The 27,675-nt window shown below is 38.0% G+C and overlaps 1 protein-coding gene across 3 annotated transcripts in view; it reads right to left on the bottom strand.

The window, feature by feature from the left end:
- Window positions 1–27,675, bottom strand: part of FYB1 (FYN binding protein 1) — a 61,715-nt gene that overhangs the window by 7,804 nt on the left and 26,236 nt on the right. For 2 of the 3 annotated variants that reach the window (XM_019283338.3, XM_010395197.2), the window contains exons 3-13: window positions 16,011–16,191; window positions 14,325–14,374; window positions 13,072–13,091; window positions 12,214–12,260; window positions 10,673–10,790; window positions 7,620–7,776; window positions 5,382–5,526; window positions 3,082–3,110; window positions 1,855–1,924; window positions 1,198–1,338; window positions 492–523 (exon numbers count right to left, since the gene is read on the bottom strand). In XM_019283338.3, the coding sequence (XP_019138883.1) occupies window positions 492–523; window positions 1,198–1,338; window positions 1,855–1,924; window positions 3,082–3,110; window positions 5,382–5,526; window positions 7,620–7,776; window positions 10,673–10,790; window positions 12,214–12,260; window positions 13,072–13,091; window positions 14,325–14,374; window positions 16,011–16,191 (990 nt within the window). The remainder of the gene's footprint in view (window positions 1–491; window positions 524–1,197; window positions 1,339–1,854; window positions 1,925–3,081; window positions 3,111–5,381; window positions 5,527–7,619; window positions 7,777–10,672; window positions 10,791–12,213; window positions 12,261–13,071; window positions 13,092–14,324; window positions 14,375–16,010; window positions 16,192–27,675) is intronic. The other variant, XM_019283339.3, reaches the window with a different exon arrangement.

The raw sequence follows: 27,675 nt of genomic DNA, 5'->3' as shown, positions 1-27,675 counted from the left end.
AAACCAATGAGTAGAAAAATCAGCAGGATATAAAAGGTTCTGTTCTAGAAGCAGACTCAAAAATTCTAAGAAATTTTTTTTATTCCACAGCTGAGATGATGCTTATATGTTCTTTTACAAAGACACTGCAAGTGGTGAATACAGCAAAAAGGATTTCTCTTTACTTTTGGGGTGTGTCACCGAATGCTTCTTTCCAGCTGTATCTGTTCATATTTAATGTCAAATAAAATGGACTAGTGTAAATCTCAGGTAGCAAAATCACATTAAATACATTAAATTGTTTACCAGGGAGCTTGCAATGTATATGTATCACCTTGTCTGCAGCAAGATCAGTCACAATATTTGAAATTTGTTTACTGGAACTGGGTAAGCAATAGGATATCCTGTTTCCTTCCTTGGATGTATTTTTGTGACTAGTATGATACAGAGCAATGTATACAGAAAAAGAATCAGGAATCAATATGGAGACTGAACAATAGGCTATTAATTACCTTTTCCAGACTGCCTTGTTGAGGAAGACATGCTGGGGGGAAAAAAAAAGCTCACTAAGTATTTATATCACATTAATAGGCTTTTTTGTAACCTAAATAGTTTAAAAAACTTGCAACACAAGGGCTCCAAGTAATCTCCAGACATTTTGAAGTGCCACTGACACCAGCAATACTTAGGGACTAAATATATTTCTGTCACTGAATTAAAGCAAACTGGTTCAGAACCAAATGACTGAAGAAAGTGGTAAAAACACCACCTGATGATTTAATCTCTAGGTAAGATGGGTAGAAGACAATCTTTGCATTTTTCTGTTTGTCATATTATTCCTAAAATTTTGATTAATGGCTGTAGATTTACCAGTTTATCTCAGCTACATTGTACTGGTCAGAAAAGTAAATTTTAACTGAGTGTGCAGCAAATTTACATGACCAGAGTGGCACAAAGATGATAGATTATTTTGGTGCTTTTCACCAAAAAAAGAATTTGGCGTATTTTAATTACCAGACTTTTGCAACAAATACAGCTTGTTAAGAGAATAATTATGCAGGTGAAAAGAAAGCTCAGTGTTTTTGCAGAAAAGTGTAATCCTGAGCTGCAATTTGATGCATGATTCATTAGGCTGCTGTGAGGACATGTTAGTAGCATATGATCAATGCTTTATTAGAATTAGTTAATGTGCACTTTGATTTCCTGGCAGACTCTTACAAAAAATTTTCATTTTCTTCTGCCTCATTGACTTTGGCTGCTTTTTCTCGTACACTTTTCTTTTTGTCATCTTTGACCTTTAGCCTCTTCAAGATTCCCCAGGACCAGATACCATTCTTATCTTCATCCTGTGATACAGACCTTTGGAGTATGCATGTGATTATCACAATGTAAAATGTAATGTTCTTCTTAAAAGGCCCAGTTTAAATTCTCCATTGATGCACATAATTATCATTAATGCCCAAAGTGAGGTCGCTTACCCAAGTGCTAAAATGCTGAACTAGAAATATGTATGTTAGGCTACTTGTAGATACTGAGATGTATTTGTAATATGGATATTAATCTAGTGGCTTACAGTTTTCATGTTGTTACTCAGCAACCTACCATTTTAGTTCATTATTTTAATTTCAGACCTATTCTGTCTAGTTGGAGATTTGGAGATTTTCATGATTGCAAACTGCTTTTGCTGACATATCAAAATTACAGAACAAAACTTCTTCAAAAGACTGAAGAATCCTTTTCTCTAGCTTCACATACCCATTTTGATGTATACCCACTTGCTGATCACATGCTAATTCTTATGATTGATTCAAAAATACTAAAAACTGAATACCTTCTGTCAAAGAAACAAATTATTTAAAATATATAAAAACATACCTAGCTATAGCATCTTCATCATCAATTCCATCATAAATGTCTTGATCAGAAGGAGGAGGTGGGAACATGTCTTTAACAGATCAAACAGTGAATTAATGCAATTATATTTAATGCTGCTGAATAGGGTATTCATTATAGGCCTCTTTACTATATCAGATGTGTGTACAGTTTATGAAATATCCTTGGAAATCGAATCTTTCTGTAAATCAGCCCAGACTCTTTATTAAAACAGAAATTTAGATTTATCCCAGTTTAGAATGCCATCCACAGCATTTAAATGTGTCACTACCAATCACAAGAGCATGGATACTGAAAACAAATGCTTCTACACTGTAGGAAATGAAATTCTAAATGGCTGATTTTGGTCCAGACATTATGATGACTTTCAAGTTTTCATGTGTGACTCAAGTGATGATTGAACATGTCAGACTAACACTCTCAGCGAGTGACACCTTGTTTTCACCCAAAGAAGTCAGAGACAAGGGCAATTTAAGCTCCCCACTTTGGTCTGAGTTTTGACCTTTGTGCCCCACCTCCTTCTGTGCAGGGCTAGCTCACTTTGCATGTCCAATTCTAGGCACTGGTCAGAGTAGCCACTGAAATCTGTACTCAACTGGCAGAAGCTCCATTCAGTACTGCCAGGAGATGCTTCTGCCATGACCAGTATCTAAATTTGAAGCTGAGAAGATGATTTGTGCTCTTGTGATTAACAGAGAATGCTACAAATATATATGCTAACAAAGGGGAAACTGGCTTTGAGTATGTCAGCTTGACAGCGTGAAGCTACTGTAGTTCGGACTCCAGTGTACTGCTGTTACTGATGTTCCCCTAACTCTGTCAGCAAAATGAAGCTTTAATTGATATTGGCTATTTCAGAACTAGATTTCTCCTGTACAAAACCTCTTGCTCATGTTGATATTTCTCCAGTTACATCTGTGCTGTTTCGTGGGATGATTTGCCTTCACAAACAAGTAAAAAGTTAAAGTTTGGTCATCTGGCATGCTGGTGATTCACAGTATCTGAACACAAAGATTCTGTCTTACCCAAGTTCCCATAGGTGGTGGGGAAGTTAAGTTGGCCACTACCCTTCCTTGTTTGTTGCCTGTTAGCTAACATTTAACTTGCTTATGGATAATTACTGCATTATGTGGAAGCTGCAGGAGTCAAAATGTGAGGGCAAGAAATACATAGAAACAACTCCCCCCTAAACACATAAGTAGAACTTACTTCCACCTCCACTTTGGTCACCACTTTGACTGGAAAAGCAAACAAAAGACATTTTAGAGAAAAGCAGTCCTTCTTCAGAAAAAGAAAACACCATGATCACCCATCACTTCTGCAATTATTAATTCTAAAGCTTTTGGGTTTGGCAAAAAATATTTAGAATATATTTTATATGCCTGTTGATATCTTTAAATTAAAGTACAAAATATGCCTTTGGATCATAGGATAATTTGTGTTGGGAGGGATCTCAGGAGAGCATGTAGTCAGACTTGATGGGAATTAAAATATAATCTGCCTGAGCACTATGGAGTAGATCCAGACCCTTTAGATTCATTGCTTATGAGGGGATCTTCTTGAAATGAAATGGTGAACAAGTTAATTTATCTATCAACTAGCTTTCATTGGGTATAAATGTATGTTTCTAACATTTGAAGGATACCATATTAGCCCAATGTTTTAAGAGTAGTTGAAAAAAGCCTGAGAGGTTCATAATAGCTGAGATTATTTCCGGATCATACCTTTACTTAAAATTATACATCAAAGCAAGATATTTGTTAAACTCTTGTGCCAAAAAATACTGAAATACACCACCCCTAGTTATTTATTAATCTTGGAATATTAGCAATACTACTGATAATGAGATAATACTATTTGGTCAAGAATTTTTTTTTAGAATGGCATTCTTATGGTGATTTCAAAACTCGTTGATGTATGTCAGACCTTCCAACAGTTCATGCTTGTGAACTGAACAGAATGCTATTAATCACCAGAGAAGATAAAAATGTCAAAATACAGCTTAAAGGATTTAATGAATCTGAGCCAATCATTCATCCTTTGAAGTTCCTTGGAATACACTGTTATTTTAGTATGCAACAGTGTAAGTGCAGTTGTTTGCTTTTGAATTCAATACATTTTCTAAATTCTTTGCATTGAGGTGGCTAATTGTAATGCTTGCCCTAGTGAAAAGGATTGGCCAAAGATAGCTCTCCAATGAAGTAACTAATGCTGAGATTACCTGAAACCTAGAACAACTAACATGACTCTTATGCTAGGTCACAATGCTATGAGACCAATGTTCAGAGAGGAAAACTGGTATTGAGCAACCTGGAAAAATACCAGACACAAAACTATTGGTTGTATAAAGAATGCCAGCCTGAAGGCAGATCTTTCCAAATGCTGCTGCTGGAGCTCATGGGGATGTTTTAGTAGCCAAACAGCTGCAGTCCTTTTATTCCAGACAGGCCTCTAAGCTAAGGATCCTCCTGGGAAGCAGTAAAAGCAGGTGTAAAGGTTGAGTGCTTCAAGATGGTTGACCTACATATTGAAATCCTTTACACCTATATGCAGATCGCTTATCTGAATCCCAGGCTCTGTGTTTCTGCTCATGAGGACATTTAATGGAGAATGAGCACTGGTTTGTTGAATCACATGTAAGAAGCAAACTTTTCTGTGAGATCTGGTAACATAAGTACCACTGTCATGCTAGGTTATGTGATAGCCTTGACTCTTGTGACAAGAGACCACTAGGGTATTTCCCTGCCAGCAAGTCTGTTCTGCTGCTGGATAAGTCACTTCTCTAGCTGCAGACCTACTTGACATGAAAAAGATGACATATTGAAGTAGAGAATCTGCAATGTAGCACTGCACTGCAAATGCACGGAGACTGTGCTTCTGATGAAGTCAAAAAAGTATAGCTTATACCCATCTCATAGAATTCCAGAGGCCTTGTTTTCAGGGTTAAACTCATAAGCCGCATTCTTCTCTGAAGGGCTATCCTAGACATGATTCCAGAAGTCCCTTCTTTTCATAAGGAAAATGGTAAAGGAAAGACTTAAAGACTCATGCTAAGGCTCATGAGAGCAAAGAATGTGATCAAGAGTTCCCTGGTGCAGTGAGCGTTTCCATTGCTTTTAGAGTCTTTTATTCTTGCATGTTAGAAAAGGGAGCATGCGACTCCAAAAGACAGAACAAGTAAAGAGAGAGAGAGAGGGAAGAGAATTGGACTTCCTGCAGATGATCTGTAATCCTGCATGGTTTGCATTTTTTTCTCCTTTGGATTTCAATGAGGTAGGTCCTCTTCCAAAAGTATGGGTTCCTCCTAAGTATAAGTGCTTACAGATGCTGGATCCCAGGATTCATTTGAACTCCTCTGACTACATCATTCTGAAGAGCTACATATAATAGTAACACATTTCTTATATAAATAGCTGATTTGGGACAAGAGTTGGGTTTGTTGTAAAACTTCCCGTCTACGCTGACCCGGGTGAATCACTTGTTTCTTTCCATACATTCCTTATACATACCTGCTAGTCATGTCCTGCTCTCCAACATCATCATAAGTTTCTTGGTCACTCTCTGTATGTTTCACAGCAGCTCTGGTAGATGGTTTTTGCTTTCTTTTTAAAGAATCATAATCAATCTCCACCATGGTTGTTTTAATGTATCCATCTAAATAAATGAAACGAAGCAGTTTAAGGGGTAATGGTAAAGGGATGATTTTAACAAGAGGTTCAGAACCAGTGACTGAATTGTTTTGTATGATTTTTGAAAACTTTCAAAGAAATGTCTCATTCCAAGCAGCCTCATCTATCTACACAAATATCAGATCTGTCTCAGATCCCTGCCTTAAGCCCTCCTCAGCTCATGTTAAGTTCACCTTTATCTGCTTCTCAGCTGCAGCAGAAGAATTTTCTGTGCAGACTCGAGGAATCATGGGGCAAACTCCCTTTCTCAGCTGTCTTTGGGACCACTGGAATCTTGTGGCATATTTTAGGGCAGTCCATGATGTGGACATTAAAAAGTCCATGACAGTTCCTGATAGGTCATTAGGAGGGTCATTTGCATTGATTTTTCTTCAGATTGGCAGACACACTGTAGCTTTATTGATCAGAGCAGTTGGCCTGAGATGAGAAACTCTGTCTCTCTTAAGGGTAATTTTAGACAGGTGTACTGCCTGTACAGAAAAGTGCACAAATGGATTTCTCCAAGGTGAAAAATGCTCATGCATTTCTTTGAAAATGGAAAATTATCACTCTCCTGCTTCTGAGTGAATGCAGTTTTTAGTGTGTTTCCTCTCACTTATATGATAAGAACTGTTTTTTTTCTTTTGTTTGGTCTTCTTCACAGACCTGGCCTGTGAACATGGAAGGCCAAAGCATGGGTGTAACAAATTGGTCTGTACTGTTGACACTTTTAGATGAGAAACCTTGTACAGCTTCAAATTTTGCTGACGCAAAAATTAATTCATGAAAAGTAAATTAATTAATGGACTGCACATGCACTAGAAAATACCCTTCTCCCAGCCCTCACCAAGGTTTGGTTTTCTGTGTAAAAAATGATCCATGTAATTGACTTATTTTCACAATTTCAAGGTATTGTGGAAAAGCTGTTATTGGAACTTGCCTCTTGAGATCATCTTGGCCAATCCCTCTAAACAAACATGATCCTCCATTACAGCAAGTTGGCAAGGGCCATGTCCTATCAGGTTCTGAAGATCTCCGTGGATGGAAACTCCACCGCCTCTTTGAGCAACCTTTTCCCTTGCTTGGTCGCCCTCACAGTAAAAAAAGCATTCAGACAGAATCCCATGTGTTTCAGTATGTGCCTGTTGCCTCCTGCCCTGCCACTGGGCAGCACTGGAAAGAGCCTGGCTCCATCTTCTTTACCTCCTCCCACCAGGTATTTGTGAACAATTGTAAGATACCCCTTAGTCTTCCTTTCAGCAGCTGAACAGTCCCAGCTCTCTCAGAATCTCTTTGCATGAGACACACTCAGTTCCTTACTATCTGTATGTATCTATCACTACAAACTGCTCAGCTGGTATCATCTACAATGTTGTAGAACTCTGTTCTACATAAGTGAACTGTCTTACTAATTTTATTGTCATTTTAGTCCCCCTAAAGATCAAGCATGTGCTTTTAATAATTTTGATTGATTTTACCTTTTATACCCTTTATAACCCATGAGCCTTTTATACCTTTTATAACCTTTTATAACCTTTTATAACCCATGAGCCAGAACATCAACCCGTTTATACTCAAAGATCCACTGATGGTATTTATACAACAGGAGAAACATCTTGGATTTCAGAGAAAATAAAATCTAGGAGTCAGCTAGAAACTTTCCATAGGAATAAGAACAAGAAAAACACTTAAAACAGGCCCTTATATTCTCTAATTCTATTTGAGGAACACCCATATTATGTTTAATACAAAGACATGAAAAAATGTCATACTTGTTACTTGCAGGGAGCTGGGTTCTGATGCTATTTGAAGGCTGCTGACAGGGGATTAACCCTCAGTATGTCAGTGAAGATCCCAGCATCTTGTACCCAACGTATTCTAGTGCCTATAGATGTTATACTATGTTGTGCAGTGAACTAGACCTTGTATGCCAGCTGAAGACAGAAGGGTGAGTTGTGGTAATTATTTGCTTTGGTGGCCAGTGACCCAGCCTTGGTAGGGCTAGTCCTTGGTATAATGCTCACGTTTGCTGTCATGCAGTGAAAAAATTTAGGAGCACAGTGAAGAAACAGAACTCACAGCATCCTTTTATCCTGCCCAGCCACTTTCCTTCTGGGTTGTCTGTGAGGCGAATGATTTCAATCTTATCCCCCTGTTTGACAGTCAGTTCATTCTTCCCTCCCTTGTGATCAACGCAAGCTCGTGCCTGATGAAGGACTTCGATGGGTCCCGTTAACTGAAGAAGAAACAGAACATATCAGAGATGTGGAAAAATGGAGTCCTTTCCCAGACATTTAGAAAAAAAAGTAAAAATAATGATAATGATGGTTGTCTGTTTCATTGACATTTAAAATAGTGTGGGCAAATAAACAGAAAGGCTTCCTCCTGCCCCAACTACACAGTTTAAATTTAAAATCAGAGATTAAAAGAGAGGGGAATGGCATGGAAACAGAGCCATTGAAGAACTGACTGGCAAAATCACAGAAATACAAAGATTAAAGTCAACAAACTAACCTATGACACCTTTCTTGAGTTCACAGAACAGATGTATTTAATTCCAGTGGGTGTCTCCATCTATTTCCAGCAGAACTACTCATAGAATCATAGAATCTTTTAGGTTGGAAAAGACGTCTAAGATCACTGAGCTCGACCATTAACCTAACACTGCCAAGTTCACCACTAAACCGTGTCCCTAAGCACCACATCTACATGTTTTAAATACCTCCAAGGCTAGCAACTCCACCACTTCACTGGGCACCTCTTCCAATCCTGTACAACTCTTTCCATGAATAAATTTTTTCTAATATCCAAACTAAACATCCCCTGTAACAACTTGAGGCCATAGTAGGAACCCAGAGTGACGAGAATATTTCTCTGCCTGTTTCGAAGGGTTTTTACCCGCCCCTGAACAGCACTGTTTTAACCTCCAACCTTGGAAAAAACTGCCTACGATCAGACAAGAACTAGAAAATACAGTGGTGTGAATTAGGTGATAGACTACTATGTAAGATTGTCACAGGGTGAAAAATTTAGAGGTTTTGGGCTTCTCTTTGTAGTAAATAGATAACAGCAAAAAATATCAAAATGGAGGATTGTTGTTGTTCTCCAAACCTTCTTCTCCTTCTTCTACTACTCCATGTTCTGCAGTAAAAGTAATTTGGGATGATTGGACAAAGAATTCCACAGTTCCTGGCTGTGTTACGGAATAGTTGGTAGGAAAGTAAAAATAATATACATTTTTAGTAGCCATTGGTTAAATTATCTTTAAAAGGCTGTGTAAATCTTGATAATTGGACTTCTCTCCTGCTTTCTGTGCTCTGTGTTGAACCTGGGTCACGCTGGTGGCTCTGTTCCTCTGATAAGACCTAATAGACAACTATCTCACAGCACTGAAACTCCAGGAAAAGTCTGGGTTTATCTTTTGAAACTCCTTGCAAGGACTTTAAAATATTCTCTCCCATCAGGAGGGATTTGATTTACAGCACGATTCAGTGTCAGCCATTTCCTCTTGTCCTATCCTTTGTTACCTGGGAGAAGAGTCTGATCCCCACCTGGCTGCAATTCCCTTCCAGGCAGTTGTAGAGAGTGATAAAGTCCCCCCTGAATTACCTTTTTTCCAGATTAAACACTCCCAGCTCCCCTCAGCAGCTCCTCACAGGACTTGTGCTCCAGACCCTTCCTCAGCTCCATTGCCCTTCTCTGGACTCACTCCAGCACCTCAATGTCTTTCCTGGAGGGAGGTGCCCAAAACTGGACATGGGATTCAAGGTGTGGCCTTACCAGTGCAAAGTACAGGGGGACAATCTGACAATTCCTGGTCCTGCTGGCCACACTATTCCTGACACAAGTCATAGGAGTAAACATTCATTAACATTAACTTAATGAGTCTACCACATACTGCTTTGTATTTACAATTCTGCTCTATAAATGATCTTGCAAGTATTCACAAGAGATGATCATGCTGTTTACTGCTGTTCAGGATTCACTTTGTGAGAAGTTTACATTATGTTATGAAGAAGCCATTTTGGGTTTTAGTATTTTGACTTTAAGATATGTATTTCAGAGGCATATTGCTCTTGCCCATTATAGACTAGCCCAGGAATATCTATCCAGTATAGGTGGCCAATAAATGGGAAAGAAAATGTGCAATACAATATATTTGTTTAAGATTAAAAAAATACCTTAATGGCTGCAGGAGAACAGTCTGTAAGCTAAAAGTTTTCTGTGCACTAGTGCCTACACTTCTCAGGAGTTGTCTAAAAAATAGACTTGGGGCCTAATAAACACCAGCTAACTCACTGTTATTAATTACGTGTACCTTTAATATTTATTTCTTAACTCATGTCGGTCTCTCCACACCAGACCAAGGACATGATGTGAATCACTATGGCTTTATGTGTACAGAGCATAATAGGAAGAAAAACAAAGCTGCCCACTGTGTACAGTGAAACTGACAGTAGCAGAATGGAGAAGTATGAACAGGCATTAGTTAAGAAAAACTGACTGGGAGACTTGTAAACTGTGGGAACATGCTGACCACCAGCTACATAAAAGTTATTTAAAATAGAAGGAACTGTCTCATTATTTAGCCGCAGACAATGACTGCAGCTCTCATATACATGTCTTATTTTCCTCCTCCTCATTTAACCTGGAATTGCCTCTAAGTCCCTTTCTACCAAGGCAAGGGCAGTGTGTTGCAATACAGTTTTGAAATCTTTAAAGGGCTAAATACATTTGTATCTGACTACAGTGAAGCAAATAACACTATGTGTATGGGATTTGATTCCCACTTTCATGAAGGACTTTTGATGCTATTCTAATGATGTAAATTATTAGAAACAGAAAAGTGAAAACATGTAATTTTAAGGCTTTCTTATATAGAAAAAACTTGAGAAGGTAATTTAATGAAAACTGTGTAAGCACAGTCTTTGCCATCAGTGCAGAGCTTGCATTCAAGCATATGACAAACACAAAAAGGTAGCTTAAACCCTTATTCAGAATTTATGCAGGTGTTTGAACTACCTACCGTAACAAATAGTTTTGTAACCAGATGAAAAGTGTATTTTGAACTTGACAATGCTAAGTAATGCTTCTTGCATACCTTTGTCCACATTATGAAATAAAAAGCTTACTTTGAACTTTTTCCTTAATTCCTGTTCTTTCTTTTCTTTTTCCTTTTGTTCTTTCTTCTCTTGGTCCATTCTTCTCTTATCTTCTTTGTCCCGCTTCTTCTCTTTTCTCCTTGGTGGTCTGAAAGTGCATTGCCAGGACAGAATACGTGAAACAAATCTTCCTTAGAACTACCTTACCCAAGGCTGACAAAAAACTTCAGGTGATGAAAAAAGACTTCTCCAAGTGAAATTAAAGCTACAGATTCTAAACCATAATGCAGCTGCAACAGGTAAGAGTAGGCAGCCTTTTATTACATGTATAAGTTAAAGTCTTTGTCCTCATGAGGACAGCACACCAGAAAAGGTTATCTGGCTCTACATGTGTGTGTCCAGATACCTCTGGGCTAAATTTGTTGAGCATGCTTGGGAACTGGCAGCAGTCTAGGTGTCGTACTAGATGCAGCGGTTAAATATTTACCCAGGCCACCAGTGGTTGATGCAGGTTCACCAGGCTGAACTGAAGCCTGAGCTGCCACTGGACTGCATTTATAAACCTGATTGCAACTTATTCCAGCAGTCTACACAAATGAGTCAGTCTTCTGTGCTCATTTCTTCACACCAAGGTACACTGCTTGCTGTGCCTCATGTACTGGGAGGTACTGAGGTCTGGGCACTTGGGATGGAACAAGGACTACATCTCCAGCTCTGCCATTTGCTGCCAAATGCTTGGCTGGAAGACCTATGTTTTAGAAAACCTATGGAACTGATTGAGTGAGGCTCCCCTTCTTTTTTTTTTTTTTTTTTTTTTGTACTTTTGCTAAACAGAAAGGCTCAAATTGCTAAAAAAGAAGTCTGAATGAGGATTGCTTGTTTGGGTTATAAACCATGTATTGAAATATTTATTTGCAAAGGGAATTCAACAATAAATTTTTGCTGAAAATTGTTCTACATCTGAAATATTCTACATCTATCCCTTATTCAGAGGGAATTAAAGTTGTTCTTTGGCTATTGCAATAGAGTTCATCCCATAGATTCAGACATTACCAGGGCAGGAGAGTCATCAAAGCAAAGGTCTAAATGGAAGAAGAATAAGCAGAGCTTGTATTCTGTCTCTGTAGCTATACTAGTTGACTCGGATAATGAAAATTGTCAATCCAGCCTCTCATAGGAGTTCTAAGAACATTTATTTGAAAAGCAAGATGAACAACCACAAAAAAAGATCTATCTGGCACCATACTACCTTGGAGCTGAGCTTATTTTCCTCCTAGGCTGTAACTCCAACCAGTGGTTCGGACATACTCCTTAGATCAGAAACCAGACTTCTGTTACCTTAACCACAGTTACTACATAATTTAATTGCAGGCATTTTTCCAGGCCAGGGCATGGCAGATCTAACTAGGAAAGAACCTGTGAACAACCAGACTTCTTCCAGGTGAAATGAATGAGGACAGTAATCCCTGGCAGGGACTGCAGTGGAATGACACTTTAGTGCCAGATGAAATACACCAATTAGAAAAGATAGTAATAAAGTTACAATAGTTTAAAGCATTTAGAATTAGTACCTGATGTCACTAATGTCTTCATATGTTTCTCCATCACTTTCTTGTCCCTATAAAAAATAATCCATTTTCAATGGTGTAAGTACAACTGGAAAGACTTGAAGAAACTGGGCCTGCTATGTAAGCTTCATACAAACTATATGAAAAACATTTATAGCAAAATGCAAATACAAATTACTTTATTCTTCCCCAAACAAGTTGCTTCATTATTCAAACCCACTATTCTTTTTTTTTCTGCCTTTGTTTTTACAATATCACAACTATGAAGCCTTGGATTTTTCAAATCACACTAACACATTGCTTAATCCAAAGTGGATGCTCTAGTTGTAAAGTCAGTCCTGTAAACTCTGTCTGTGCTGATGATTGCACTCCATAATGAAGGCATCAGGGTTAGCACTATTTAAACTGGAATACAAAGGATCTAAACGGGATTCAGATTAGGGTCCAAGAAACTGTTTTTGTCCTTATATAGCCAGGCACTTAAACATACTGATAAAAATCTGCAATTAATGGAAATATTAACTGATATATTCTATTGCTAGAATGGAATAGGGCCCTTATTTCTATTATTTCTGGAAAATTCCAGTGAAATGAAATGTCAGTGGTAATAGAAGGTGTAGTTTTGCACTTTCTTTTTTTTAAACAATTATTGGTGTGTAGTCAGCTTTGATAATTTATTCCAGTTTACTCTGCTTCCTTGACTTTATTTCTACCCTTCACAACAAATAATTGTTTCTACAACTTACTGTCAATACACTGCATTAAATCTGCCATTAATTGTCTAATGTGTTGAAGAGGTTTTACTACATTTGTGAGTTTTTGCTAAAAAAGGATAGGTTTGTGTCAGCAGATAGCACTTACCCTCTGTGTAATTCCATGACCTATAGGAAGAAAAAGTAAAACCAGGATATTTATTTTTTTCCTGTACAGAAAAGAATTCATTCTAGCATTAACTATTTAAAACCGTTAATAACATCAGTGATATTAACTAGAAATATGTGCAGGCTACTGTTTTTTGAGGATGGTGTGAATGCAAAAATCAGAGTTTTTCTATACTGCTTTTGTAGAACGCTGTAAACTAAAAATGTCTACAAATAGTATATTTCACCACGTATTTTAAAAGTGGAAAATTTGTTCTAAAAAATATTTAATGACATTGGTGAATTTACCTATGCTATTTGTTTACAAAAATGGCTATTTATATGAAAAAGTAATTGTCAAAAACCTAATAAATCCAAACAGACATCAAAGAACTTTTTTGCACTAGCCCCACAGCTGTATAAGTAGCTCAAAGGCTCTTTTCCTAAGCCAGCCTCTGCCCTGGGCAGCAGGAGAAGATATTCTGAGACTCTCCTGCTTCCTCCTTAGTCTGCAGGCAGGTAGGTAAGAAAAGCTTGGTTTCAGCTCCACAGCCTGCCCTGCTGTAAGTCATGGATGGCTAGCACACTAAATGATGCACAGTGTGGCTGGCACAGACCGAGTGCCACCAAGGAGGGAACAGAAGGCAGATTGAAATTCTTTGTGCCACAATCTGCTTCTCTGCTGCTCCTGGTACAACTCACTGCCTCTCACTGAGTCAGACCACAAAGCGACAGTAAAAGCACAGTCAACAGATTTTTCTTTTTTTAATCAAGTATGAAACAGTGCCTCCTTCACCAGACCACGTAATGTCAACTCTGAAAGAGCAGCATTCCTTTTAGTTCAGGTTTGAAAATCTGGTGATTTATGGTCCCAGCAAATTTCTATCAAAAAAAACCAAACAACAACAACAACAAAACAAACAAACAAACAAACAAAAAAACCCAAAAAACCAAAAAACAAACAAACAAAAAACCCCCAAAAAAACCCAAAAAAACCAAACCAAAAAACAGGGCAGGGAGGGGGAAGAAAGAAATTTAAAGCAGTTTCTGAGAGTCTGTCATATTAATCACAGAACAGTAGATCTATTAGTGTTAGGAGACAACCATCTTCACCGATAAAGTTGCAGAACCAGTATAATTAGTTACACAGATCACTCTTGAATACAACATACTTTTGTTTATCTTACAAATACAATATGCTTACAGATTCTCATAGTAGCCATTAATCAAATCTATTAAATGCATGCATCTTACCCTGTGAAACAAATTCAACGTCATCATAATTTTCTTCATTCTCTGGGCTTCTGTAAGTATGAAAAAGTGGGCATGTGAAACCTATGAAGATGGTTTTATGATTACATTTTCATCCACCATTTTTCTGGTGCTTTTTATTATCTATTTTATACAAAGCCTGAACAGTCTATTGAGCCCTACTTAAGTACACACTAGATTTTCTAAATTGGTCTCCCTGACTGTGACTCAGTGTTTCAGATGGGCCCACCTTTATCCTGAGTAAAAACCATCAAGTGAGCTGAAGGCACTCAGATACCATGAAGATGAACGTGGTATGAAAAATATAATAGGCAGATGAGCTGACTGAACGGAAAGATCTGTTGGGCTTTTTAACCTTTTTTGCAGGTGCAGGCTTCTTACACAATGCAAAAGGACAATGCCAGACTTTTGCTCAATGTTAAATATAGCTCTGAGACTTTGACTTGTTGGGGCTTAAAGTCTAAACTACAGACAAGAGAAACAATGGTATAAGGTTAGGCCAGGTAAAATGTCTCCAGTGCTCTTAGATTTTAAATGTTCTCCAAATGAGAGAATAAAGAAAATGAATTGAGAATATAACTAATAATATCAGCAACTTTTAACTTTATAATGCCTTGTAACAGCTGAAAGAAAACAAGGGCTGCCAGTCATCATCGAAGAGGTAAAATCAAAGAAAGGACTTGAAATCAGAATGGGATGTTCTAAAATTGGCTTGATGGGAAAGCATGGAGACAGGTGAAAGCAAAGGTGTCAGCACCCAGACACACATTTTCAGCAGATAAGACTTCACAGGGCACACAGGAATGGGAGAACAGACAAGGCATCTGGAGGTACATTTCACAGGCCTCTGAAGACAAACTTGGCTCCCATGCCTTGGTAAAGAGGATGATATTCAGGATGGCTACTGCAGGTGCTGTGGCTGTGAGGCAGGACTAATGCTGTGACACAGCACTGAGTTGGACACGTCTCTCTAACTCTCCCTGCCTGATGTTTGATGCTCTTTGCAGTACCTGCTGGCCAGAGAGCAGCTCATTATTCAGGCTCAGCTTGATTCTGGTCAGTTTTGATGCTGGATTCAAGTACTTATAACGGTGTCAGCCGAGGTTCCGCTTTTGTACGCAGCTCTCCAAAGAAGGATAAAGAAAGGAGCCCCATATCAACAGAGGCTTCTCAGGGTTATCACACAAGGCCACGACACCGCCTCAGTGCAGTTTCACAAGGAGTGCTGAGCTCAGTTCCTCCAGCTTGCAAAGCTGCTTCCTGGGGTATTGACTCATAGACCTGACCCTCCTTTCCCTCTTTGCCCAGAAAAATTCAAGGAAAACCTTCAGCTATTGATGAAACTGATTTTCTATCAGTGTTTAAAGTCTTTGGATCGTTCTGGCATAAAGAACCAGTCTGTTCCCTTCTCGTTTCCCTCACCCACAAGGCAAAAAAGTGTTGTTACAGATAAGACAATTCAGGGAAACAACTGAATAGATGGAGGGTTCAAACTAATAAAAGCTAATTCTAAACAGGCCAGGTATAGGGTGGGATAAGGCAAGTAGTGTGAGACAGCCCTCTCTCAGAACCCTGGAATTCCTGCAGCCTTCACCTGCTGCTGCAGGAGGAAAGTGATAGGCAGAGAAAGGTGAGAAAATAAAGCCCTTGTGGCTTATGTTCACTCACATTGTTTCAGAGCTGGGCTTGATGTTTCTGGGAGGCAGACTGGGAGCTGCTGGCACCTGCAGCGATGGGTGAGAGGCTGGTGGAGGAGGTGGCAACTGCACAGCAGAGTGTGATGGAGCTATTGGTAGGGCAAGTGCTGCTGAAGAAGGTGTTTTCTGTTTCAAACCTTCATTTTTAGGATCTGAAATAAAGCAGAACAGACTGAATTTATCAGGAAAACAGCTGAGGAAGGAACCTTGCTGTGTTCAATGAAGTTTTGGCTAAAATACCAGTACTGCACACACCCCAGAGAAAGTATATTTTGTTGAACCTGCTCTTAAATATTTTTGTTGCATTATCTTACCAGAGTAGAGGGGAAGAGACTGCATTCAATAATGTTTTGCCCGTACAAGGCCTTGAAAATGTCTTTGCCAAGACATGAACAAGACACAAAAACATCAAAGTTCATCCAATATATTAGCACCTGTGTTTTAAAACTAAATTATAATTTAATTCCACAATTTGCTTGAAAAGACCAACTGCAGAGTTTCATGTGAGCACTGATGCAGTCTCGCTGAGTTTTGTTGCTCAGAGAAAGAATTTTATGGGAGGGAATGAGAGACAAAAACATATTTTGGCATTTATTAAGAGAGGTTCAGTCTCTGAACATCTTCAAATACGTTTTTAATGTAAGTTGTAAAAGTCTGGACTTAATTTTCTAGCAAGCTCAGACTAGAAAAGTGGCAGTTTGAGAAGCTGCAGAGAAGCTACACCCTCAAGAGACATGTGTAGCCTTAAAAAAATGACAGTGCTGTGCACCAGGCACAGAAGCCACAATTACACAAGTGAGCTGGTGTGCATGTGTGCGGCACTGAATTCATGCTCCCTGCACAAGCCACAGCCAAACCATACCAACCATTTCTCTGAGGGTTCATTTTGAGAGAACTTATTCTACACAAGCAAATTAAGTCACGGTTTGGATGCCATGATGTTTTTGAAGTATCATTTGTTTTGAAGTACCAGTGGATTAAAAGCTACCCAAAAAGAATTCTCCCCAGCTGCATGGACACAAATCCAAGAAAATCCAAGGAAGAGGAGAACAGAAGGAAAAAGCACAGAGTTCTGTTAAAATCAATTAGAGCTGAGAAGAAACCCCTTGTCTTCTGGCAATTTTCCTTAAGTTCACACCTGTGAGAGATTAAAATCTTGTCAAGCAAAGGAGATGTTCACTACACTGAAAAAAAGTGTCTCAAACACAGAACAATGACAAATATTTACTAAAGTTTAATATCAAGACTGAAAGTTGCAAGAAGCTATTGGAAGGGCTTTTTTAGCTTCTTGGGTGTCTGGAATTCTGTCCTTGGGATTGACAGGAAAAGGGGTATTGATAACTTTTTGATGGACCTTTCCATATCTCACATGGAAAGTAAAGTGAAATTATCAAGTTGACAGTTTTTCTCCTTACTACCAAACAACTCAAAAACGTGTGGATATATTTTTCTTCATGGATGCTTGGACCACCTTGTCAACATACATATGAACAACAGCGCGTTTTAAACCTGTTCAGTTCCTCCATTTCTTAAACAACAAAGTACCCATAGACCCAACACTGATGATTACACATGTGACTTCTTCTGTGGTTTTTGTTAAGAAACATTCATCCTGCAAGAGAAGATCCTTACAATTTAAGATATGCCAAGATTAAATTTGTGCCACTTATCTTTTTATCCTTTTATTCAAAAATATAGCCCAAAAATCAAGTGAAATAATCCTTCCTCTTAGTACTGAGGAGGCTACAGCAGGGTTAATGTGTGCCAGCTGGAGAGTACCCAAAGGAGAATAGCAAGAATGAGCTCTAGAAAACATGAACTCCTGAATATATTGAACAAATGGTGGTTGTTTAGGGAAACATGGTAAGATTGGGGGAGAACAAAATGAATGACCTAAGTCTCTGGTAGTGAAGAAAGGGATAATTTATATTTTCCCCCTTCTTTTCCACAGTGAAGAGGCAATAAGTAATGTGTTTAAAGACCAGCAACATTGTTGGGTGGCACTTTCGAATAGTGAAAGTGAAATTTCCACGCCTGAGGTCCATGTTGAAGAAGTAGGATAAATTTATGGGATGAATGAATTCTAGTACAGTTGTTCTTACCCTATACATAGGGATGGATATCAACATAGTGACAAACAACTTCTTTATATCCCTTCCAATTCAATGCTGACATCCTTTGATTGCTGTGCTGTGCGTTACATCACATTTGAAATATTTGCTGCTACATTGAGCTCAACAGCTAGAGATATACTAAAGTAACATTTTGGCTAAAATGTGTCTTTCAGTTGTTTGAGGGGTGTTGAGAAAGATACTACAGTGTTTTTGTAGTGGTACTTGTTTCTTTAAGTTTGCTCACTATTAAAACCTGCATCTTACTGTTTTCTAAGTACCTCAGGCTTCAGGTTCTATTACTTTTATTTTTACCTTTGCACACAGGATCAAAAGCCTTTTTTTTACCACTGTTTTATACCTATAATGTATTGACACCACTGAAATTAATATATCACTCAGATTTCTTTTCAGTGACTTTAGACTCACCATTTAAAATCTCAAATTAAGGTGCTTTTTTTTTTTTTCCCCATGTAGCAATTAATTTTTAGCTATTTCTGTTATCTCTCCAACCTTTCCAATACTTTAAAAAATCTGGCACTGGAATTCTACACAGCATGCACTTGTCTGCCACATGTAGAGATGAAAATTGCAAGTCATTCTTCATCTGGCCATAACTCTACTGATTACATCCAGGGGGTTTCAGTATTTTCTCCAATTGTCATCCCTCCTCCTGTTTTGGAAGTGCAGACTCCTGACTAATGCCCATGAGCAAAAAGTTTTTATTCAAAAACTTTGTAGCTCTATGAAAATTCCTTAAGGGTAAAACTCCAAGAATTAAGAGTTACAAGCTGATAACCCTTATGCATTATACTCGTGTCTCATCATAGTCCTTACCCAACTGCCATGTTGCTTATAACTAGATTTTTTTCTCCAAAGCATTACACTACCTTGTTTTGCAGGTATGGTTTACATTTCTTCAATATACATGTACAATTGCATTTGAATAAAAGCAAACTTTGCTTAAATGAGCCAAGGTTACACATGACTGTGCTCTTGTTGTACCTGTGTATCTGTGGACTATATGTTAGCTTTTAATTCTTCAGTCTTTATTCATCCACAAACTTTACCAACTATAATTTCTCATTTTTTAAAAACCCCTGATAAAGATAAATACCACTGACAACATGTATCTGCAGCTGAATTCTAGATTCTAATCAAAGAAAACAACCAAAAAGGAGTCTGGTTTTTTGGTTGGTTGGTTGGTTTTGTTTAGTTGTTCTTTTGTTTTGTTTTCATGAAAGCCATGTTAATTGGCACTAATGATACTCTCAAATTTATTTTTGTGTTTTAGTAGGGAATCCTGTATCAGTTTTTCTGTGGTTATATCTATGTTGCCCTAATACAATGTGGTGTATGCGTATGAACAACATGCATATGAACAACATGCATATGAACATTATGTCATCATATTTTATTACTTCTTGAGATAAGTTTGGGGGATAAGGGATAAGGGATAAGGTAAAAGTTCTTCCCAAGTCTCTGTGCATAATACTTCTTTCATCTGATGTCTCTCAAGAGCCAAATCTAAGCTATAGGAAACTGAGTCAGGGAAAGACACCACATGCATTTTAGATTAAGTGCTTATTTTTAAGTATAAAGGTTGAACAACCTGTCCTTTTTAATTTTGTAGTTTGCTATAATCTAACACTAACTAAATGATCATTGTATTAATGGAAGTACTGCTTTTTTATTTTTGAACTATCAGAACTGACTCCTCTCAGCCTTTAGAGTTGTAATTAGCTTAATTAGCTACACTTATGACCAAGACTGATGTAGGAGTAAAATACGCTAATTCTAATACTGAAAATAGTGCAATGAGTTGGGTAGGGAAGTGACATGCTGAAAACCTGTTTGGAAAAAAAAGGTGTTATAATCAGGCCTGCTGAGCAAAAGCTATCATAACATTTCAATAGTGTGTTTTTTGCTAGTTTTGCACTTTATTTTGACTCCAGTTCCTTTTTTTCTTTTTTTTTTTTTTAATTTGGGACACGGTACTATAAAAACATGGAAAAGCTCTGTGGAGGTAGTGGAACAGCAGTCAGCTGCCAACACTCAGATCAAGAAATCAAGCTGAAACTACATCCTGGCTTCACATGCACCTGCAGCACTCTCATCACAGTAAACAGTGTTAAGGGAGGTCACTGTGTGGCAAGTTTGACAGCTAACACCTCAGTTTCCAAATAGCCTCTTCTCTCTTCTTAGGATTCTCAGTTTTTATCACATGTTGTGCTGCACTGAATAAACAGAGGCAGAAGCTGAAGCTCTTCAAAAAGAAACAAAAGAACAGATGGAAAGGGACTGCAGCTGTATAGAGAAACTTGCCATAAAAACTGTCCACAGAATGTCTCAAATATCCCATTACACTGCTGCATGTGGCATTAAACTTCTTTAATCATGCCCAGATCCTCAGCACTTACAGTACAACTGTGCACAGAACTCTGCAAAAATGTTTCTTGTGTTCTTGGAGAACCTTCTCAAACAACTTCCATATGGGCAGTGGCCAAAAGGTCACTTACATTCTTGGGAGTGTCTGTTTATCGGGAAGTGAAGGACACTAAGGCTGTCTTGATGAAATACTTGTGACTTTGACCACTGATACATCTTTGGTAGCCAGTATGACATCTAGAGAAAGATCTCATCTTCCCTTCATGTCCAGATATTCTGTGTTCAACAGCAGAAGAAATCAACCTGCATATAAGAGTACTCTATAATTTCTATGCCACTTCCATGTGAACTCAAAGAGAAATTAGAAGTCCAGCTATTTTGGAACCTGTGAATTCTATGTGGGCAAAAGCATTCAGGGCAGAATGAGAAAAAGCCATTCTCAACCTACTAAAGTGCTGTCCTGAGATGCTAATACCTTAAGTATGTTGCAAAATGAAGGGAAGTTCTAGCACTGCTCAGAGTCCATAGTGGAGTACACCTGGAACAAGCACTAGTTGGTGGGATGGTAATCTTATGGGAACCAGTCCTTTGGTCACAGATGGTTCTCTGTTTTTCAAAATTGTAAAATGAATTGGACTCATGTGCAAGGGTGATTTTGGCTCCAGTAATAATAAAGCTTAAATGACATGTCTCTATTTATCACCTCCCTAAATACCAGGATATCTCAGTGTTTGGGTGAGAGATTGGCACACAGAAGAAGGTGAATATCCAATCATCAACCTGAACAGAACAGAAGCTGTCAAAGGGAAAAAGTCCCCCATATTTTTTAGCACACACACCCACAAGTTCTACATCCATTGGCTGAAGATACAAACCTGGCTGTTCAATCCAATCAGTATTGCAATAGAATGTGTTTATTTGGCACAAAGCTTTTAACTGGCAGCAATGACACATAATAATTTTGATAATCCCCCTTGAAGCAGGAAAATATCCCATTCTAGCAGAGGGTGGTCTGGCTTCAGTTATTCATACTTTTCTCATCTTTGGCTGGTCTGCAGCAGCAATATATACCTGCTCTCAAAGCCTTAGAAATCCCAGTTAGCTCAGAACAGCTGTGTTGATCTTATCAGCAACACAGTCTCTTGCAAATGCAATAGCCTGGCCTCCAGTCTCCTAACAGTCCCAACTTAACTACAAAGACTGAACTCTTTATGATGTTTAAGGTATCAGGCTGTAGCATCCAGCCTATCCATTGCCTCAATCCAGAAATTTCTGGTTCAGGATTGCATCCTAAATAAATCTGGAACTGAACAGCAATGCATAGCACTAGTTTGCTCTCATCATACCTACTTCACCAAAAATACACAGCATAAATACATATACATGTGTAAGAAAATCTGTTCCATAATAATGCAGTCTCTTGCACATGCGAGGGAAAAACTGATTCTTGACTTTGCATCCTAAAACCACATCTTCTTTCTTTGGCCTAGAGTGTGGCATTTGGTGAGACCTTATTCCCTTTGACCCCTGATGCAGGGGGACTGGTAGCTCCTGGTGTGGTGTAGATTCCTGCTTTTAGTAATGTTGAGAAAACCTGACAATGAGCATGTACTACAAGGAAACGTCAAATATTCTGCAGGAAAAAATGCTTGTAATTTTAAAATACTTAGTGAATTTTTATAGTTATCATGATAAAATGACTTCAGGATTTTTGAAGCAGTTACACATCAGAAAGACTTGCATTTTGAAAGAATCCTTTTATAAAGCAAAATGCTTTTGGGCTACTCTGCAAAGCCAACATGCTTTTCAGTTTTAGTGCAAAGCACTTCACCACTTCTACATGCCAGGCCTGGGAAGCTTTCTGGGTTTTACAGAGGGTTAAATAAGAACCTGCAACAACATCTCCAGCAGCTGATCAGCCACTTCCTACTTCATTTGTAATGTGCAGAGAGCTGTGCTCTGCTTCCCTAACCACATTTTCGTTTAGATACAAACCATGGTTTCAGGTTTCACTATTACGCTGCTTTGGAGCTGCTCAAAGTGAGCAGGTAAACTTACAACAGAGCTGAAACTCAGTGCCTTTGATTATGCTTTTGTTACACATACTATAGCAACAAAGTTCTGTTGCAACACTGCTCACACCTTGAAAACAAAGAGCACAGAAAGTTTCTGGTTGCTGCTCTCCTTGAGTCCAGACCCTACTTTTAAAAATGCCTAGGCACAATCCTTTATGAATTTTCTTTTCTTTTATTCTCCTCATCTCTCCTGATTCTTCTCAAAGTTAGGCGGTTAAGCTCCTTTTTTTCTCCTGTGTGCAAACAAAATTACATCCCAAATGGGTGGAATTTCAGACAAAGTGAAAAGGGGAAAATGAAGACGTAAGTCTGCATACTTTCTCAGATCACTTTGCTGATGGTTGCTCACACATCATGAAAAAGATGATCAAAGCAGGAGGAGAATTTGTCCTTTTTTAAGCAAAACTTCTTGTTACTGGTAAGGCTTTATAAAGGGAAGACCTTGTAAAATCATGGCTCAGGTCTGTTACTTCGGCTAAGTAGAAAAGGACTCTGGGAAAGAGACACAGCTGAATTAGGGGTAGAAAAACATGTTTTATAACCATCGGGTGTTCACATCGTGGTGTATGGTGGTTGGTTGAATTATGTCTGCTATGCTTTAAAACTATGTAACTGATAACTGGCTAACTGCTTAAAAATGCCAGGTTTTTGCAATAAAGCAGCTCTCCTTTGCACGTGCCTGGGGACTCTACGTCACTATGGACCCTCACCCACAACTTCTCATTGGTCTCAATTGGAAAATCTTTCCACAACACATTCACAGACTACCTTAAGGGCATTTCACACAAAATTTAAAACCTATTCCATCCCTTATATTCTCAAAACTGTCATAGAGTTGACATATTAAGTCCTAGACTCCATACCTGGTAGTGGACTTTTCCCATTCCAGGTACGTAGAGACAAGCAGATGAAGAATATACAGCACATGAAAGTGAGCATCTAAATCTACATTTAAGGTTGATGGCTGAAAAATATTAAGCATGCACATAGTCTGACTCCCAAAAGAAAGCTCACAGTTTCACCCAAAGTACTTCAGTATGTAAAAGTTTACAGGACTGAGCCTTGTGGTGACTAAATATGAGGTTAGATATTACTAGTTCTTCACCTGAGCAGTGCTGACTGGCATAAGGAAAGTGATTTCCAACTGCAGATGTGTTATCATAGACAGAAGCCTATCCTTATCTAAAGGGGAACATAAAATTAATTCCCAATTGAACTGCAGTTGAAACTTTTCATTTGTCTGATAAAAAGCCTTAATGACTACTTCTGATTTTAATAAAAAATATTTATAAACCTGCGTCAATTAATTTTATGCTGCATGGTATTATTTCACATGCAAGAAAAAAGAAAAAAAATTGAAAACATTCAGAGATGGAGTACATGTAAGATAGCAATAATTTAAAACTAATCTTTTGTAATTCATTTATATTTGAAAGAGAAGGCAAAAGACAATGTGTACAATGATGCAAAGGCAAGCAAAAGAAAACTTACTGGAAAAATTTTCTTAAATGAGACTATTTCCCAAAATAAAATAATGACGAAGGGTTTTATAATTTTATACCTGTTTTTCAATGTGAAAAATAATTACATCATACATAGCATGGTATATAAAAAATAATTTTCATTAAAAAATCCCATGCAACAAAGTCCTGCATTTGGATAGTGGAAGTCTGCATATTTTCTCTTCAGAATTTGCAGACAAGGAACATCATTGTTCCAAATACACATATCTGAGGAGGGTTCAATTTCAAGAGGAAACCAATGACCTCAGGAATGTTCTTCATTAAAATGAACCTTTTAGAATAAAAACAACTGTTAGATACAATTTCCAAATCTTCCTAACAGCTTTACTATGAAATGCTTGGGGTTTTTTTTGTCTCTATTAATACCGAATATTTATTGTAGCATTTAAGATCAAAACTTTTAAGAATGACTGAAAGTTTTCTATATATGAACTATAAAGAACTATGGTTTTTTAAATATATTTTTCTATAATGAACTATATTAATTTGTGCTGTGTTACCCATTTAATGCTACCAAATGATGAAGATTCAGTAAGAGCATTTTTCCCTGTGAGTCAAAAAAGGTCTAAAAAATTAAAAGATTAAAATGCGTGCACCTGTAGGGCACAGATTGTTTTCACATTCAAACATTATATATGCTGCATAGGTTTTACCTCTGTGAGCTGCTAAGGAAATATTTAAAGAGTATGGAGAAATTAGGACTTTCAGCTCAGAGAGAAATTTCAGTACATATCAAACTTCAAATACGGGAATTATATGCTAATCATTCTTGTAATTACAAGTAAACAGACTACAAAGCATTGTTTTTGATCTAGACACCTTTAGGTTTCAAGATGCATTCTCCAGTAATGGTATCAGCAACATGTCCAGAACTCCATCACCACAGTACCTTTGTGTATTGGGGAAAAGGGGATCTTTTCCAACTCGACCATAAAGCTGTCTGTAAAGTAATGTGATTTGCTGGATACACTCCCTTGCTAAAAATAGTTGTAAAGTAGGCTTTAAGCAAAGTATGTGTCAACTTGAAGAATGGGAAACTTTCAGCCTGTTCTTATAATTTTTATCAATCTCTAAATTTTTAGATATGCTCTGTGTTCACATTATTTTCTGGAATCTAGACAGGTTTCAGAACACTTGAAACTTTGGTACAGCAGAGATGCTTTTGTATTGTGACCCATATAATGCAACCATATGATGAAGGTGCATAAGTAGGTGTTTCTTCTTGTGAATCAAAACAGGTGTACAAAATAACAAGATTTCAGAAATTAAATTAAGGAAATATTACTAAGCAGAAAGAATTACTCAGTTCCATCAGTTTTGCTTTTTTTTCTTTAGTAGCTTCCTTTCTGTCACCTTCCATGACAAACTCATGGCTGTTCTTCAGCCTTATGAATTTTCCTTTCTAACTACTGTTCTTAGCACTTCAAAAGGCTGCTGTTGTATATAGTGTAATCCTCAAGACACTGTGTTAAATCTGTCCAGCACAGACCGTGTTGGAAGGTGGGCAATGGTTTCAAGTAGAGCATAACAGGTCATGTGCTTCATTCAGTCCTTTGCAGAGGTCCAGACAGATTGTATGAACATGTTGTATACTTTGATTTAAAAGCCATTCAAACTACGTGTCAAACCTCTTACCAAAATTAACAGGTTCACTGTCATGGTTTCTCTTCTGTGTCCGAAATTTTGCATCTTAGATTCTGAAGCCTCCACTCAGGAATGGTTATAGCTGACTCAATGGGACTTAGCTGCAGGAACAACTCTAGAATTCATGTGTAGACTCTAACAAGTATATACATGAGAAAAATAGTTTTCTATGCCTCCATCCCATGATACAAAAAACCCATATCTTACTGTTAATTTACTAGAATCAGATAATCTTGAAGGGAACAAGTGCACATAAGCCCTAACAAACAAAATTTGAGATATATAGGGGTATATCTTCTGCCAGTTGCAGAAGCTTTGACAATGCACAACAGAGAGCTGTCTTCTGATGCTAAATGGATAAAATTTATTCCTTTAAAAATAAAAATATACTCTAAGACATTTGGAAAATGTTGCAGACAGTTGTAGCTACGGAAATAATCAAGTACAATGAGTTTAAATATTAATTTGCAATAGATTTTGTGTACTTTTGCTTCCTTATGCACAAAAGCAGAAAGTTGCACTCAGAGCAATTCCTGCAAGGAAACACTCAATGTTGATTTATCTGTTTTCTTAAGCAGATAACTAACTAACTAACTAACTAAGACAGAGGAATAACCGTCTCATCCATATTTCTGTCAGGATGGTTGAATTGATTTTTAAATTGCAGTGATTTATCTTTTTCAATGTTGTAAGCCATACTAGCAGTTTAATTTACAGTTTTGCCCACATATTTTAGGAGAATTATATGGCAAATCCTTGACCTTTGAAGGTAATGCTGCAAAAACTTCAGAGTGGCAGGGTTTTCCTCCATAGCCTTAATATTCTTTGCTGTGGAAGCTCTTAAAAATTCTGAAGAATTTTCTCCCTGACTGAAGCAGACTGACAGCCATGTGCCCACTTCTTGTTCACTGAAAAACTGAAGCCCCAGTGTTAATTGTTCATGAGTTGTGCAGAGGTATGGAGAGCACTGGGGGTCTCAGCCTCCATCTGACTTTGTGTGTGTGGCCACCTGTACCTGTATGATCCCACTACACTCTGTGCAGTTCTCCTTGGAAAGCAACACTACAGTTGCGGCCTCACGTGGAAAGCTGTCAGCAAAACTACTTGGTTTCTCTTCTTTTTTCCTAACACCTTGGGTGTTTATTATCAAACAATATAGTTGATATTATTTTCTGGACACTGAAAACACATGCGTCTCATTGATTCTTAGCTGACATAAATATGATCCCTCGGGGAAAATTGCCGTAAATGGGGCATAACACAGGAATTTACTATTCTGCCATGTATTCGCAAGCCCAGACAGGAATTTCTTAAAGACTGCCTTCACTGGAAAATAGGAGCACTTCAATAGTCAGACTTTCCTAACAAAGACATTTGTATCTACAGAAGTTTTATCGTGAAGTTTTTCAGGACTAGGTGAAAATTTCTAATCCACAGCAAGGCCAACAGCAAACTAACATCCCTTAATATTCATGCAGGCATGGTGGATGATTTAAGTCCTTCTCCCACACATAACTGAGACTGCTGTGTCAAAACTAAGTCCTTCTGCCTCAAACATTTAATGTCATGTCATGCCCAATGAATACTTGTTTTCAAAAACCAGTAAAACAGGTTTCATGGGCAAGGATAACAACCAAAGAAAAAGGGGGGAATTGATACCTCTGAGAAGGCAGAGCTCAAACTCCTGTTTTAAATTGGGCAGTACAAGCTTTTCTGTAATGCAGGCACAAGCTCCTAACACAAATGTAAAAACCACTATGAGTGGAGGTTTCCTCTTCTCAAAGGACAATGCAAAGCCTAACTTTTGCCCTATTTCAGACCAAAGGTTAGATCTCAGAAAGCTTTGTTGCATGGAAAAATTATTTTCATTTGCTTTTTCTTTATATTCAGCACCT

Source organism: Corvus cornix, chromosome Z (genome assembly GCF_000738735.6).
Source record: "Corvus cornix cornix isolate S_Up_H32 chromosome Z, ASM73873v5, whole genome shotgun sequence".
Lineage (NCBI taxonomy): Eukaryota > Metazoa > Chordata > Aves > Passeriformes > Corvidae > Corvus > Corvus cornix.
The sequence above is the reverse complement of the archived record's forward strand: the minus strand, read 5'-3'. Positions and strand labels throughout refer to the sequence as shown.